General features: G+C 38.3%; 1 protein-coding gene across 5 annotated transcripts in view; it reads left to right on the top strand.

The window, feature by feature from the left end:
- The window catches only part of PLA2G4A (phospholipase A2 group IVA), a 75827-nt gene extending 59094 nt beyond the window's left edge, over positions 1-16733 (top strand). For 3 of the 5 annotated variants that reach the window (XM_031608478.2, XM_090145899.1, XM_090145898.1), the window contains 6 exons: positions 261-332; positions 2464-2706; positions 8745-8929; positions 11345-11540; positions 11733-11890; positions 13356-16729. In XM_031608478.2, the coding sequence (XP_031464338.1) occupies positions 261-332; positions 2464-2706; positions 8745-8929; positions 11345-11540; positions 11733-11890; positions 13356-13487 (986 nt within the window). In that variant the 3' untranslated portion in view covers positions 13488-16729. Of the gene's footprint in view, positions 1-260; positions 333-2463; positions 2707-8744; positions 8930-11344; positions 11541-11732; positions 11891-13355 lie in introns of all 5 variants that reach the window. The other 2 variants (XM_090145900.1, XM_090145901.1) reach the window with 2 other exon arrangements.
- Positions 16734-17728: the final 995 nt, after the last annotated feature.

The following is a 17728-nucleotide window of genomic DNA, read 5'->3' on the forward strand; positions in this document are numbered from 1 at the left end:
CCTTTTGTTGTTTTTTTTTTTTTTTCCAACCTTTTGGTTAATCTGCTTATTTCAGGAGCTTGGCAAAAATTACAAGCTAACGTCAATATATTCTGATCAGATTCTGAACATAGAGATGTCCACAACAGATTAAATCTCTTAGCTGTGTTCTCTATTATGAAAAATATCAAAGTTTTATGCCTCAAATTGGTTTGAAATTCTTAGCTATCCTGACAATTAAGCTGTAGTAGTTCAAAGTAATTTTGTATTTCTTTTAACAGAAAATATTAGGCTAAAGCACCTTGTAAGTAATGACAGCTCTGACAGTGAAGATGAATCACAGCATCCAAAAGGTAAGGAAATCACCACATTTTATTTCATACTTTACTTTCTTGATCAGCTTTCTTGTAACATGTTCAAATTTAGTGGATGTTGTCAAATCCCATTTTCCTTAGTCTTATCACTCTTGCTAGTGATAGCAGTGGTAAAACTTAACTATTTAGCAGAAGGGTTTTAAAGGAGCCAGTGACTCAGGAAAACAGAGATATCTTGATTGAAAGCCCTTGGTAGGCCTTTGGCTTGACCTTGTGTCTCCTGCTCAAATCAGTGAGTAAGCGACTCTCTTGCATGCTTTCAGTCTTAGCATCCACCCAGCATGGCTTCACAATGATCTGCACTTTCACATACATCCAAAAATCAGACTTTCTGAGCCAGTGATCTCCTGAAGTTCAGCAAGCTACTCAGCTCAGAGGCGTGCTTGAATTGTTATCAGCATAGCAAACTAGCACTACCCATTGTTATGAAGGACTCCTTATCAAATATTTACTTGAGAATGGTTTACTTTGTGTTTCCAGTATTCATAGATATCTTCCAGCACCTGTACAAACAATATCTGATACAGGAAATTCCTAGTGGTTGGCGTAGTGCTTTAAACAGTGCCCAAATCCTGTTTCCCAGAACAGGCACAACCACATGTGGTAAGAAAAGATCCTACTGAAAAAATTCAGGCATCTGAACCACCTGAGGATGTATGATATTTCAGTCCACGTTCCGGTCTCATCCTAATAACATTTTCTGTACATGATGATACTTTTAGGGATAATAGTGATTTTCATCTGAAAAATTCAGTTTTTTTTAATAACTTAGGCAAGGATGGGAATGCGTCTCTGTGTGCTCATTTGTAATTTTAAAGTCTGCAGGAAGAAAAGAAAATCTTGTGAAATGAGCCTTTGATCGGGTCATTAGCTGAGCTGAATGATTGCTTCTTCATTTCCCTTATATGTAAAATAACCTGGGAGGGAGGGGTGATACCACTTTTTATGCTGCAGATTTCCTGTTTAAGTACTAGAAGCTCTGTTTAAGCCAGCAAGAAACACTACATTTCTTTCACAGAGTGTAGCCATAATGGAGGACAACCTACAGATCTGTTCTGTGTGCACTTGCTTATCTTCTGTAGGATATTTTTCTATGGGTATTGGACCTCAGAACTCCATGGTGTTTGATGTTTGTTCTCTCTCTACTTGTATAAAGAGCCTGAGCTTGAGCTATCTCAATGTATAAAGCAATGGAAAAGCTGTGTTTTGGCAGGTTATAAATGGTCACACCACTCCAAGTCATTTTAGTGTTTATAACATCTAGTTGTAGATATCTAAGTTTGGACATTTTATTGTCCTACTTAATTAAAATTAAATATTGATTATTGTCTCTAGTGAAGTTATATGTTTCAAATGTTTTAGAATTTCTGTGTGATAGCATTCTCATTTATGCAGATATCACAGAATTTAATATCTACAACTTTATGCATAATTCTGTATCCACTATGACTGTGAAGAATACATCTAACTCTGTGATTGTCTGCAGTTAAGTAAAATAGGAATGACCTCTTTTTAAGCAGAGGCCACCCAGAGCCAGTGTAAATACTGTATCTCCATCTAAATGTGGTATTTTTCAAGGATACAGTAAGGGGATGTGCTAAGGAGAACCAAACAAAGATTTTATGAAGATTCAGAGGCCTAGCTCTGGTTCCTTAAGGAAAGGTGGATTTCTAGCACTCAGCAAAGGATGAAGGAGAGGATGTCAGTATAAATCCAAATGAATTTGAGTCCACAGTATACAGATATTGGTGACTCAAGTTTCTCACCTGAGTCTAGGACAGATAAAGTCATGTTTTCATTGCCTTTGCCATCCAGACTAGCTAAAATCTAACTCAGGTCATCTAACATAGTCCCAGCATGTTTTCCTGTTGGACATATCCATACTGCTATTTGCTGGCTTGTGATGGTGAGAGGATGATTTCTATCTATTCTCTCCATAAAATTGTTGCAGCAGAGCTCCTTCATTCAATCTGTGGCTCTTTGAAAGAAGGCAATGGCCTAGTTCTGTTTATTTTAATTGGTCTTTTATTTCAAAAGACCCAGAAATTTTGGTTTAATACTTCACATGTTAATTATCTCACCACTGAATTTTTTTCTTCATCCTCTAAAGGCACTGAAAATTCAGAGGCAAATGAAGAGTATCAGAACAGCAACCAAGAAAGCTGGGTGCAGCGAATGCTGATGGCTTTGGTGGGTGATAGTGCCCTTTTCAATACCAGGGAAGGGCGTGCTGGGAAAGTACACAACTTCATGCTGGGATTGAACCTCAACAGCTGTTACCCACTGTCTCCTCTGGCAGACCTCCTGACTCAGGAATCTGTGGAAGAAGATGAGCTAGATGCAGCTGTTGCAGGTTAGTTTGCAGAAAGCCTGTGTTGCTGCATGTTCATTGGTTAAACTGTGTCCCTCAGTGTGGTAACATTTACTCAAACTACAAAGCTTACAGCTGCTCTTGAACAAAGGTGGGACAACATTTCTCTATAAGCAATCATGAGTACTGACCAGCACTGAAGATTGTCAGATGACTGGGAGTCACAAAAGGCACTGCACATCAGTTTCTGCCTACTGCCTACTTCCTGAATCCTCTGACAAGCTCTACAGCACAAGGGCTACCGTTTTGGCTTTGTTTTCAAGGAGATGCTGACAGAGGTGATCAAGCCGCTTTTGTGTATGGCACCCTTCATTAAGGCTGCTTCTCACTCACTTGGGCTGCTCTGAGGGATGGTCTATGTTCTAAGCCTTTGGATGGAAATAGAACCTCTCCTTATCCTTCTACAGTGCTTTTCTGTAGCTTCTCTGACACCTCTGTTTTCCTCTGACAATCCTGTCGAGGCAGTGTACTTCTTTAGTTGAACATCCTTGCTTTCCTGACTCCATGTTCCTCCCAGTGTGACTGATCTGCCAGACGCATCTGCATTTCAGAGAATCACAGGGGTTGGAAGGGACCTCAAGAGATCACAAGAGTCCAAACCCCTTGCTAAACAGGCACCCTACAATAGGTGGTACAGGTCAGCATCCAGATGGGGCTGGAATAGAAGGGGCTTCATAGAAGGAGACTCCACAACCTCTCTGGGCAGCCAGTTCCAGTGCTCCATCACTGCAAAGAAGTTTGTCTGCATGTTAGTACAGAACTTTCAAGTTCAAGGTTTAGGCCATTACTCTTTGTCCTATCACTACACACCACTGAGAAGAGCCTGGCCTCATCCATTTTCCTTCCACTTCCCTTTAGATATTTATTAACATTCATCTGATCCCACCCCCCAATCTTCTTTTCCCCTTGCTAAACAGACCCCAGTCTTTCAGAATTTCCTCACACAGGAGAGATGCTCCAGGCCCTTCATCATCTTTGTGGCGCTCTACTAGACTCCTCGGAGGTCCCTATTTTGTAGAGGGGAGCCCAGACCTGGACGCAGTAGTCCTCATCAGGACAGAGCAGAGGGGGAGAATCACCTCCCTCAACCTGCTGGCCACACTCTTTTTAATGCAGTGCAGGATAGCATTGGCCTTCTTGGCCACCAGGGCACACTGCTGGCTCATGGCCAACGTGTTGTCCAGCAGGACACCCAGCCCCTTCTCCAGAGCTCCTCTCCAGCAGGTCAGCCCCCAGCCTGTACTGATACATGTGATTATTCCTTCCCAGGTGCAAGACTCTACGCTTGCTTTTGTTAAACCTCATTAGGGTCCTTCCTGCCCAATTTCATCTTGTCATAAGCGGGAAGCAAGCATGCTGGTGGCAAACTTGAATTTAAGAAAAAAAACAATTTGCAGAAGTTGTTCAGTGCCTTTCCCCACCCCCCTGCATGAACTGCGTGGTGAACAGGACAGTAGGTGCAGAGAATTAGGTATCACATTTAATTAGCATTTCGAAGACTTCCTATAGGCAGTGTTAATTACACTCTGCTCAGTGAAAGCCTCTGAATTTCTGAGTTTCCTTTTGTCTCTGGTGCACTTTTTTCTTCCTTAGTAGACAACAGAGCACTGCGTTATGGATGTGGTTTTCCCTATAGAGACATTAAGTCACAGTCAAGATACAGTGTGGAGTTTTTGCAGTACAAACTGCAATGCTTGTGGATTATTGTTGACACCTTTCAAGTCAAGGAGCTGCCATTCTCTGTTCCTTCCATGTTCTTGTGTGGCAGCACAGCACTGTCAACCTTACCATGTTCTAGCAGTCACTTCAGCCCCTATTTTCTATCCAGAGGAAATAGATTGTTCCAGTCAGTCATTAAGCAATAGTAAATACCAGATGTCGTTTAAAAGCTTAAGGAGCAGGCGCTGTCTAATGTGTATTTGTTAATGTAACAAATCCCTTTGAGTGGTTGTATAGTAATTTCCATCTGTGCTCCACTTTCTAAATATTTTTACCATCTCAGAGGTGTTTACAACTGGGTAATCTTAATATTTATAGTGGTTCTAAAAGAAGCAGGAAAGCGGGTAGTAAATTTATGGTTGGAAAAAGTGACAGTTAAGGAGAATTTTGCATAATTAAGACACGTGGATAATCTTCAACATCAACTATCAGCTTCCTGGATTTTAATTTCAGTTGAAGTAAAATGCAGGCTTGACAGAATGAGTCTGTTCCTCTGAGGCAATTACTTGACCGTCTGTCACCTGAAAATTCTTGGGCTAAAATGTCTGGTGGAAGTTTGCTATAGCTGCAAGTTTTTAGTGTTTTTGGGAGCCCAGACTCATAAACCTGAATTGACAACTAAAATCTAACAGCTGTGAATGGCCCCAATGTAGCCAGAAGTAGTAAAAAGCCAAAACAAAGCACAAAATGTCAGCAGTTAATCTAAAGATCAATCATTCAGTAGTGCAGAATGTGTCCACATTTTAATGCTGCTGGTGAATTTTGCTAATAGATGTAAGAACCTGGGAATCCAGAGAAATAGATAGAAAGGAAACTTAGGTATAAATTTGAAATACCATGTATTACCATGGCACTGGATGCATTTAAGCACTGCATATTTATTCCTATCAGTAAGAATTTTCCTAGCAGCTTGAAAGAAGTCTGGATTACTTGGACTTTGCTTTTATTAGCAGACCCCAAACAGAAAAGTAAATGAATTAAAATGGATATAAGTAATGTTTTACATCTCCAGTAATCTCAAACCTTTCACAGACACAAATCATGCTCTGGGAGTTCAGCATGGGTGTGCAGTCTGCTTGGAAGGAAACACTCCTACAGACCAGATGATTCTGTTCTTCTGACAACCAGTGGGATTACTGCTGCCTAAGTCAGAGGGCCAGCATCGAACTCCTTAAGCAATGAAGCAGAGAGTGTACATGAGAAAACTGCTCTTGCAGTGGGCTCATTAAGAGCTGTAAATTGGTGAAAATGCCAGTCTAGCATCTGTATTTGAACTGTATTGTGATTTTGTTTTTTTTCATGTGTGTGCTGTAGTGTGGGAATTCTGTCTCGTTGGTGCATACATTCCCAGCTTATATAATGAAAATACTTGGCATCATTTTGCTATGGATTCCATTTGTGCTGAGAGTTTTCTTAACTGACTTCAAATATGCTTTAAAAGTTTACATTTCTTGAGCAGTTTCATTGTGAACTCAGAATTGTTTTATTTCTGTGCCTTAATATTACAACACACCAAAATTCCTTGAGAAAATGCCATATGAATAACAATAGGAAAAAAAAAAAAAAAAACAACTTACAATCTCCACTTCCTTACTTATAATCTCCACTTCCTTGCTTCATTATTTATGGAAACTCTGCTATAGTAGATGCACGTCAGTAGCAAATGCCCTTTTCATCCCCCTTACTTTCATTGAAGCTGCCATCTGTGACAAAGTTTGGTCTCTAGAACAGTCTTTTTTTATTTCCAAGCAGCTCTTGTTTATTTCCAAGCTGGCTGTGTATCTGATTGCTGCAGACCAGGCAAGCATTTCGTGCTTCTCTCTGTTGGCTGTTCCATGATCTGAAAGCTTCTCTTCATACAGATACATCTTTCAGAAGAGCAATCTGCCTAATCTGAATATACACATCCCAGGCTCTCAAAACATAAACATTCCTTTCAGCCTTCACTCTGGTGCATAATGGTAGGCTGACATAGTGAGGCTACAGGAGTATGTAGTGTGATTGTCCTGGGAGCATGTGTTGTAAAATATAAAAAGAATAAAGGTTTCTTACCCAGCCCTTTAAAATAACTGCAGCATAGGGTATAAAGTAAGCAGTGCTTCATTCAGCATGGTTCAGTCTGGCTGCTTGTTCTATCTCACTGGTTCTACTGCTGGCCTCCATCTCCATTGTGTAAATCCAACCAAACTACATGCTGAGTCTGCACTTAAGTTCAGGACGTTAAAATAACTAACTACTGGATAATCTTCACTGCGTTTTTAATTCTGGACACACAACATGGATGTAGGTTATGTTTTGGAACTTTTCTTCTCAGTTCAAAAACAAAATGTACTTCTAAAAGATTCTGTGATAAAAAGAAAAAGCTCTAAAATTGAATTTCTCCTGTTATTACAGGAGTCCATGAATGATGATGACAACCCATGTGGTCATTGTAAATTCAATGATGATATTACAATGCTTTATCCTATTAAGTATCTTAACAATTATGTTATGATAAGTTGGAAGATAGAATCATGAACGCTGTCTCCATAGAGCTGTTTTATTTTTGGTAGATTTATGTATGCAGTAGCATAAAAAATACAAGAGGTGGTACAAACTTAATTTAAAAGATCACTGTTAATTTGACTTTGGCCTCAAATTCAAGTTTTATAAAGAAATCTAATACAAAATTTGACCAAAGATGTTTTTTCAATTTTTGGAAATTCTATCAAGAACAAAGGTTTAAAATAAATAATAGATTGTTTGAAATACAGTCTTGAAAAAAGGAGGGGGAGATCAGATCTTTTTTAATTGTGCTAGAGGTATGTGTAGTAGGTGTATCTTTTTAATGGCAGATTTTTGATTATAAGGAATCTGATAAATGCTAATATATTTTCATTGATTTATGCTAATTGACAGGTATGAAATACACCTGTTTTTAAAGTAAGTCTCTTACTTAGCTTTTGAGCACCAAGCAGTAATTTGAAAATGTTTCTTATAGGAATCGGAGCAAATATTAGGAAACTGGTGGATCATTTCTTATCTTTTTATCCAAGTGCAGTTTAGTGAATAATAATAGCAGAACTAACAAAATATATGATCAGAGATGTTTTGCTGCTCGTAACAGTATGTTTTTTTCATGGATCCTGAAATGAAGAAAGAAGTTTGTTCTTTCAAACTGGAATTTGAATCAGTATTTGTCTTCTTTTTTCAAGTTAAAATATCTTTCTTTCAGGTAATTTCTACCACTAATAAGTAGATGATAGTGAATTTAATCATACAAGAAATAGTTACAGCATTCTATTCAGCATTGCTTAGATTACACTGCCCTCTATAGATATTATCATTTGGTTTTAGTCAAAAAGCTAAACCAGGAATCAGAAATATTCTTAAAATCTGGAGCTAGAAATAATTGTCAGGAGCAAATTTTTAACTACTTAAATAGTTTAACATTATCCAGAGATTGGATAAACACAAAAACACTCACCAAAACTCATTTGATTTTTCCTGAGTTGCACCCAGGGAATATTGGGATTGAAAGGAAAATATCATCTTCCTCAGCCCTCCATTTGGACATTGATGGAATGACTTGACTCGGAAGGAATCTTAAATTAGGTCGTCTAGTTTGAAAACATTAGGCATAGGAACTATTTTATAATGACAGTAAGTAGCTAATTCTGTCCACTGCTTAATGTGAATATGGGTTACAGTAATGAGGTCATGAGGTTTGGAGTGGGTTGAAAAGCAAGTTGTTTGACTTGTTAGCCCGAACAGTCAGGAACAGACATAGACAAGCAGTGCCCCAGAGCAGATCCACTTCGAAGCTCTGTGGGAGAATCCCAGTTATTTGGGTGAAGGGGAGCTGGGAAGAACAGAAGGTTTAGGTGAGAAACTTGGGGAGAAGGTTAGGCAGGGATTGTCGGGCACGGGATGTAGGTTAGGATTCTATCTTGGCATCCCACAAACACTTTCCTTTGTGTCTTTGTTGTCAGGTTAAGGGATAAAGCTAGTAAGGCCAGGGTTAAAGCTGGGCATGTCCTCATCAGTTATACCTTGAGCCACTTCTGCTTCTGCCTTGAGGCAGGGTGTTGCTGTAAGTGACCTACTGGGCCCATCCCACCTCTGTTTCTTTTTCTCCTTCTCTAGTTGTTAAGATGAGATTTAAGATTATATTTGTGTTCTTTTAATGGTTAGCTGGAATACTGAGCATTTTAAAATTTGTAGATTCTTCATTACTTGGGGAAACATTAAAAACTCCATCAAAATTGCAGTTTCTAATTGATGTGTTCCTGTTTTGTTTTCTTTTCATTTGTTCTGCATAGATCCTGATGAGTTTGAGAGGATATATGAGCCACTAGATGTGAAGAGCAAAAAGATTCACATTGTGGACAGTGGTCTTACATTTAACCTTCCATATCCACTTATCCTAAGACCTCAAAGAGGAGTTGATCTCATCATCTCTTTTGATTTTTCAGCAAGGCCAAGTGATTCCAGTCCACCTTTCAAAGTAAGTAAGATAAGGTATTCTCTTATTTGCATTAATAAATTTAAGTTAAATTTTATTTTTCCAGTTGGACTGGTTGCACACTTAATGGTTACAGTTGGCCATTCTGTCTGTCTACAGCACTGAAACAACTTGTTTCCACACCAAGGCAGAATATTCCACTCTGCCTCAGTTCCTGTTTACGTGACTCACACAAGACAAGTGACACAAAGTAGAAGAATGTAATTTGCATCTCTGCAAACCACTATTTAGAGTAGTAGCTGTGTTGCTTTTTATGAAAGTCTTGCTGTCACGCTGAATTGCAGATTTTATATCAATAGTTAATAGTTAAGTTTACTGTTGTGCTTTTAGCTCTGTACAGCTGTTCTCTTCTGTGATACAAACTAATGTTCTTCTGTCATTGCCTTGTCGAAACAGGTTTTCACTCAGCTACTCTGGTATCGCTAAATATATAACATTTTATAAATGAAACTAACCATTCATTTCCATCTCTTTAGGATAATCCCTGTGCTGTTTTAAGTAGTATTCCTAAATGTGTTCATGCCAAAGCAAAAACCACAGAAAAATACAGATTAAATGATCTGCTTACTTTCTTTAGCAGGTGTAGAAAGCACGGCTCTTAGGTCACGCAGTCTGTACAAGTTCTGCATCCAGACAGCTCCAGCTGATCAAAAAAGATTGATGTTGAATGATTTGGTAGCTGATAAAGAAATAGTAGCACTTCATAGTCTATTGTGAGGCTCTTAAAGAAGAGGGAACATTTATTTGAAACCTGAGTGAATTTTAATAAATAATTTTTAAGGAAACCAAGAAAGCATGCTAATTGAGAAACACCTGGTGTTCTTTGTTGGTTTACAGGTAACTTTCAGTTAGAACAAAGAAAGAGCTTTATTTTTCCTTCTGACTATCAAGGAACAAAGCCTGAAAACAACATTAAAAAATAACATCTGTAGCAAAATGAAATCCAGATCACTGTTTTCAAATGCAAAGAAAAGCAAGAGGACTAGAAAAGAATAACTTCCATAATCTCCAGGTCTCTTGGGGGCTGCTGAGAAGAGTAGAACTCACAGAGAGGAACTGGAGTAGTGCCAGGACCTTTCATCTTTCCTTGATTCAATCCCAGAGTCATCTTTCTTCCTCTTAAGTTTTTATTCATTTAAAATTTTTTTTCCTTTTTTGTCATGACTACCTTCCATGTCAGCTGGATTTACCGATACAATTCTGTCCTCTCCTCTGAAACATTTATTACACTCTTTTTTATGTTCCGCACATGGGGTCTATGTAGAAGGCTATACGTAGTTGTTTCTATTACTCTTCCTATACTTTCTATCTCAATCCGTTGCAGTTTTCTGTGCCATTTTGGTGAACATATCTGGATGGTGTCCTGAAAGTTTTTCTATAAACTCTAAGTTTGAAAAGGCGAACTCATTTTACACAAGAAAGGATGGTGAGAAAATTAAATGATGCCTTGGGATTTTGTAAAGCCACCGTTGAAGGGAATGGTTCATTTGTTCCTGACGCACAAATATGTGTATAATAAAAATAGTGATGTACCTCTAGTTAAGCACGTATGGCCCACAGGCAGAGGTTGTATGATAATGGGCTAAAGGACAGAAACCAGTTTTGTTTACTGGCTGTGCATAGTGCTACAAAGAGGAGATGTCAGTTCAACAGTTGGGCTTGTTCTGTCTATAGTAGCACTCTGATACACTTTTAGTACTCTACCACACTGGAAAACCAGCCAGCTGAAGGCAAATGGCTCCACACTTGTTTTATCATTTTATCATTTTATACCCACTATCTCTTAATCTCTTGTGTATCCAAAACATTTGCTCCAAGAAAGGTCCTATTTCATTTAAAACCAAGATTGAATATGTTGACTTTCCTTCCCCTCCCTTTCGCACACCCTCATTAAATGCTTTTGAGTCATTATTTGCAAATTATTTTGTTTACTGACTTGTTAGAAGGAAAAAAAGACTGTTTTCTAGATTCTTTTGCTTAGCATACTTTCAAATGCTCCCCTGTGTTGTGATGTGACTGGGAACATAACAATGCGTGGACTTGTGTTTATTAACTCTCATTGGTTTCCATAGTGCTGATATTCAGATTGCGAGTAAAATCACAAATGTTTTTTTTCTACCTGTCAACTCTGTAAATTCACATGAAGATTTATTTGACAGACCAATTCTTTCCTTCCTGTGAATCATCCCAGGTGATGAAGATTGGGCAGACTGAATTAGTTGCTCAGTTTGCTGTACTGAGTCTTCTGTGCAAAGATCAGCTTGATCAGTTCTTCTCCAGTAAAGAAGTATGAGTTAAAAAAATTGTTTCTAGTACTGACATCTTGTTGAACTGTATCCTTCCAAAGAAAAATCCTAGTTTTCAATGAGTGCTTATATGCATCTTGTTTCTTTTCAGGAAATTTTACTTGCTGAAAAATGGGCCAAAATGAACAAGCTTCCTTTCCCAAAAATAGATCCAAATGTATTTGATCGAGAGGGCTTGAAGGAGTGCTATGTTTTTAAACCAAAGGATACCTCTTCAGAGAAGGATTGCCCAACCATAATCCATTTTGTACTGGCAAACATCAACTTCCGAAAGTACAAAGCTCCAGGTGAGCAAATAGTTTGGGATGCTGTATCTAGCTTTCCATTAAAAATGTTTAATGACAAAGTGATTTTAGACCTGAAATTTTTTGTCTTTGAAATGTCTCCTAATTCTGCTAATGGTTAGGAATTTCAAAAGAACCCTTAAAAAGTAAGATGGTAAGTCTTAGATTGTGTTTGTGTTTTGCTTCTGTATGCAGGTCTTCCAAGAGAGACAAAGGAAGAGAAGGACTTTGCTGACTTTGACATTTTTGATGATCCTAATACACCATTCTCTACCTTCAACTTCCAGTATCCCAATGAGGCTTTCAAGAGGCTTCACGATTTAATGGAGTTCAACACCCTCAATAACTTAGATGTATGTATACCAGTGTTGAAAGATCGTAAGGAATCTAGATTGTTGAAAGAAGGGAACAGATGATCTGAGTAAAGCCCTTTATCAGCCATACTGAAGGTTTTATTTCTGTATTTATCGGATAATTTTGACGTATAAGGTGCTTTCTCTATTTAGTTGTGCCCCTTGTTATTCTCAAAATTGAGGCTGGATCAAAGCCCGTTATAGCCAGTGGGGGCTGGACTAAACTCAAGGTAGGTTGTGAACTTGTGTAGAAATGCTCTGATTATGGGTGCACACACAACAAATTATGGTATGATTGACTTGTGTCCTTCTAGCATGAGAAGGAAAGTGGAGAATCAGGTCACTGTAGGTAATACAGTGACTGGAATTACATGAAGAAAGTTGGATGGGATGCATAGTGAGAACAGGATGAGTGGAATTTGGTCTTCTCACCTGACCTCTATTTCTGAAGTACTGTAATTACCAATTTTATAGGAAGCATTACCGTATATGACCCTCTGTTCATAAACTGTGAAGCAAATATGCTGCTGAAAAGGTCAGGAGGTGCTGGCAAGCAGATAAAAAAAGTCTAAATATTTCAGGCCTAGGAAGGTGAACCTAATATCGTGACTGTCTTCCAAACAGAACTTCTGAAGTGTAGTCTGTGCGCTTGACCCTGTGCTTGTCAGGCTGTTCCCCTTCATGTTCCATTCTACTTTGGTTTCTGTGATGTTTTTGTAATTTGAAGATCAAAAGCCCTGCAGGGTAGCTGAGCAAAGGTGATTGTGTAGGATATGCAGTATTATGTTCAAGATTTTTTTACCTAGGCCTTTATGTATAGTGTTTTTCAAAAAAAAAAAAAAAAAAAAAAGGGGAGGACATGAAACTTCTTTTGTAAAGAAATTTATTTCCCAGTTAACTTGGCAGCAATTAATTATACTTTTTAATTGATACTAGCTGTAACATGGGATCATGAATGGTAACCCAATTCCCACATTTTCTGTAGAGTAGCTTTCCATACTCACAGGTGTATCATCTGTGGTAAAGAAAGGATTATTTTTTTTTCAGTGTAGGGAGCAAACCTTGCTACGTTGGGACCAAGAAAGCAAAAGCAAGGATATAATCTTTCAAGATAATCATGATTTCATGCATTATTTAATGAATTTTTGCATTGTTTTGATTTCCCCTTCAAGGTTGTTTTGACACTCACTTCAAATGGTTTTTGTTCCTAAGTGACTTCTTTGACATTGGTGGTATGCTATCGTAGCTTGATCTATAAATTACATTTCAATCAGTGTGTTATGCAATAAAGAAATTGAATTCATAATGATACTCAGCAATCACTTTGTTGAAATTTAGAGCAGAGATGAAATTCAGAGTAGCAGACATTAAGATCTGAAGAGGTCTTTTCTATGAAATTTATCGATTAGTAAATCATTGAAACTTAGTTATTTTCCTGAATGACATGTTGTTAAATGTTTTCCAGGTGATCAAGCAGGCTATGATGGAAAGCATTGAATACAGAAAGGAAAACCCGTCTCGCTGCTCTGTGTCACTTAGCAGTGTTGAAGCAAGGAGATTCTTTAACAAGAACAATCTTAACAACAACCATACGTAGAGAATGCATTGTAGGTCTGCTGCTTCAAGAAACTGATTCTATCTTTATAACTGGATTCACAAAGACATTATGAGAGCAACACTGCTCTTGAAAAAAAGGGCTGTGCTCAACTCCTGAAAACATTTTCTTGTGAATTTTCAATATTATTTTGTATTTCCTTTTTTTTTTTTTTTTTTAAACATTCAAAGCATTTCAGTATATTGATATCCGTATTTTAAAAGCTATGTACTTAGGTTGGTATGACTACAAAGTCACTGAGTTTATTGTCTTTATTTTTTATCTTAGGAAAGTGTAAACACTGGTCTCTCTTAGTAGGACAATTGTCTCATTTTTAATTGATATAAACTGGCATCTCCTGAAATGTGAGATGGAATTAGAAACACAACAGAATAAAAGTTTACTAGCAGAGATAATACAGATGAATTCCTTACCATGGACCCTGATTCCATTCAGATTGCATCAGTGAGATTTCCTTCAGCTTTACATTGAAAAGTCAATAATTACTACTACTATTCAGTGCACTTCTCTTGAATGTAAGTCAACTGGCTGCTTGTTATCACTGTTAAGATTGATTTCTTGTGCTAGAAGGAGTTTTGCTTACCCATCCAATGGTTATTGGATGTGTTGATGTAGCCAAAACTCCGTCTCATCAAGCTGTTTTTCATGTGTTGCTTTTCTTGACTGAGTGGCAAACAGCAAACATTTGATAACAAATGCCTATCAAAAAAAGCAAGATCTATACAACTTTGAGATTATAAGTAGGGTGTTCAGCTGGTTATTAATGTTAGTAGAGCTTTTGTAAGGGTTATTTAAAAGGATCTGCTCTTGAATCTTTGAGTTGCATATGTGTTCACAAAAATCAAAGTCTGCTTGACTGACATTTAAGAATATATGCATCCATCAAGGAAAGGGAAAAAAAAAGCCTGCTTTTTACATTTCCTTTTTCTCTCTTGTTCCACAAAATTACATTGCTTGAGGTTTTTTTAGCTGGTAGCACCTGTGTGTTAGGTAGTTGTTAGTTCACATATTTCTGCACAAATTGTTTCCAGATAAATTAAAAATGATTTTGCATGTCATGATTAAAAGCATAACATTTCTGCAAGGGAACAGTGGCAATGTTTACTAGGGATAAATAAAATATTCCTAGGTAAGAATGTGAAGTAGTTAATCTGCTAAGGGATGTGTTTTAAAGTCTATTTTTAGTTTTTTCAATAATGAAAGACTGCAAGTTAGATATAGGTTATTTGAGTACAATCTAAAAAAGTGATGAAAGTCTTCCTGGTAACTGTAGTTGAAAAGCAAATATAGAGAAAAATAGAGTCACACTTGAAAGACTTCCAGCCTCCTTCGAAATAATGTAATCAGCTTGTATGTAACAAAGAAAAGAGCAGAAGGAGCTGATGGGGCCACTGGTGGCACGTATGGGAGCAAGAAGCGAGAGCTGCGCATTTGAGGAGTGCTTGGCTGGCTTCTCTTTTTTCCTTAAATTTCATGGGATTAACACTCAACAGATGTACCTGGCAGTCCCAGCAATTTTTTGTCAGCTGTTCTTTTGTGGAGTTTGGAGAAGGTGACAGGGACTGAACAGTGTGGTTAAAGGTGGACTTACTGTCTCTGAGACTTAGTGAAGAACATAAAAAGATATTTCTAGAGATTTCGACAAAAACCATCCTCAGTTATGCTGTGAGTTGCTTGACCATCAGCAGATGGAGAAGAAAAGCACTCTTTAGGAATTTCACTGCAGTGAAAACAAGGCACGTAATTGAAGTTGTTTGCAGAGTGTGGTCAGAAGGCACGAGTGTTTCCTTGCAAGAGCTTTGAGGGAGATTTTGATCTCAAGATTTCTGTTGACACTAACAGACTCTCTTATCATTCTAAGAGGACCTTCAGTATCCTAGCAGACACAGAGGCAGTTGTCACAAGGAATAGCATCACTTTGAGTAAAGACTATTTGAAGCAGGTCTGATCTTGTTTGATAGTTTTCTGACAAAACAGCTTTTACAGTAACTGCTCATATATCAAAATTTGTGCTAATTCAGTGACTGCTCATTTTATTGTGAATAGCTGAGATTTTTTAATTGCTAAAATTTCTAAGCCTGTGAGAAGGGAAGTAATTATAACGTGTAATAGGTACTGCATCATCCCTCCTTAAATCTGCGTGCGATGCTTGGTGATTAATAACATTTTCTGCATTGATTAATAGGTTTTGTTTCTGTTTGAGTTAATGCATGTTTAAAATCAAGAACAAAAATAAAAGTAACTTATCTTAGTGCATAATTTAAACATTTTTCCAATAAATTTTGCAGGACGGGAAGAAACTGGTACCATGCTTTTATTGTAATATTTTCATTGCATTTTTTTCCTTCTGTTAACATGATAGTTTTTATACTCTGTATTTTACAGTATGTACATTCTCTGTTTTTATGGCAGTGTTTTATCACGCGTTATACGGTTTATGTTATTGCAGTGTTATCAGACAAAAAGTAACACTTAACTGTATTTGGCGCCTGCTGTTTTGACTTTGATCATTTATGTGGTGCTTTCACTTTATTTTTTGGTGAAGGTTATGGAACAGCTCTGTATCTGGAAGCTCCTGGAATAGCTCACATGCAAGAAATTCAAGGCTTTGCTTGTTAAGTCTTTCTTTTCAGTTATGTTAAAAACACAACTTCCTCAAGCAGTCCCATGTGCAAAAACAGCATTTCAATCGTTTTCCTACTGCTGGTTTCTGCTACCACCACAATACTGGATAGTTTGTGCTGTTGTGTGCATATTTGATTGCAGCATGGATTTGGATGCTGCATTTCTGCTGTCTTTAATCTCAGATTCCTTAAAAAACAGGCAAAAGTCAACATGTTTATTCCTTCAAGCCTGGTCAGATCAAATAGCTGTTGGTTTGTTGCTTCTGTTTGCTGAAAGCTGAGAGCACCTCACCTCACCTGCAGGTACTTCACAAACACAAGGACACTGTTTTCTCACTGGGGATCGTGTTGTCTGCCTGCAAAGATGGTGGTTTCTCTGCCTCTGCTGAACCTAAAGTCATCAGAACAAACCCTTGTTCCAACATTTTCGAACATTTGAAGTGTCTTTGACTCCCCAGAAGCTCATAGCCAAGTTCATAATTGTAATTTCACAGCAGTCTCAATAAAACCTCTTTTAATTTTATGCCCATAAACTTCAAGTAGAAAAATCCATCATGGTATGATGAGCAGTTTACAGATTGAAACCTATTTCAGGTCAGCTGTACAGCAGACAGATAAGACTTCTAGTTTTACCCAGCACATTAAAAATTATGTGAAGGGGGAATAGAAGTGAAAAAATAAACCATACAAAATTCTTCCACTTCTGACAAGTGATGTGAAACCAAGAACATATGCAACTTTTTGCTTACCCTAAAAGTGTAGTTGTTTGCCACTTCCCCTTCCTTCTCCTAACTCTTCTTGATCTGTTTTAGCCCTGTGATACTTGGAAGGGATCTTTAAAGGTCATTTCATCCAACTCCCCTGCAATGAACAGAAGCTTCCACAGCTCCATCAGGTGCTCAGAATGTGGTCTAGCCTGGCCTTGAAAGTCTCCAGGTATGGGGCTCTCACCACATCTCTGGGCAACCTGCGTCAGTGCCTTACCACCATCACTGTAAAAGACTTTTTCCTTTAATCAAATCTCTCTTCTTTAAGCTTGAAGCCATTTCCCCTTGTCCTGTCATCACAGACTCTGCTAAAGATTCTGTCCACTTCTTTCCTGTAGCTCCCCTTTAGATACTGACAGGCTGCTCTCAGGTCTCCCTGGAGCCTTCTCCAGGCTGAACAGCCCCAGCTATCTTGGCCTGTCCTCATAGCTGAGGTGTTCCATCCCTTGGATCATTTTTGTGGTCCTCCTCTGGATGCACTCCAACAGGTCTACATCTCTCCTGTATTGAGGAGTCCACATCTGGATGCAGTGCTCCAGGTGAGGTTTCACAGTGCAGAGCAGAGGGGCAGGATCACCTCCCTCGCCCTACTGGCCGCACTTCTTCTGATGCAGCCCAGGATATGGTTGGCTTTCTGGACTGTGAGGGTACATTGCTGGCTCATGTCCAGCTGCCTTCCACCAGTACCTCCAAGTCCTTTTTGGAAGTCAAAAAGGACTCAGTTCTTTCATCCCCCAACTTGTACTGATAGTGGGGGTTGCTACAACCCAGGTGCAAGACTTGGATTTATGGAAGTTCATGAGGTACTCTTTGGCCCACTGGTCAGACTGTC

Source organism: Phasianus colchicus, chromosome 9 (genome assembly GCF_987193195.1).
Source record: "Phasianus colchicus chromosome 9, bPhaCol1.hap1.1, whole genome shotgun sequence".
Classification (NCBI taxonomy): Eukaryota; Metazoa; Chordata; class Aves; order Galliformes; family Phasianidae; genus Phasianus; species Phasianus colchicus.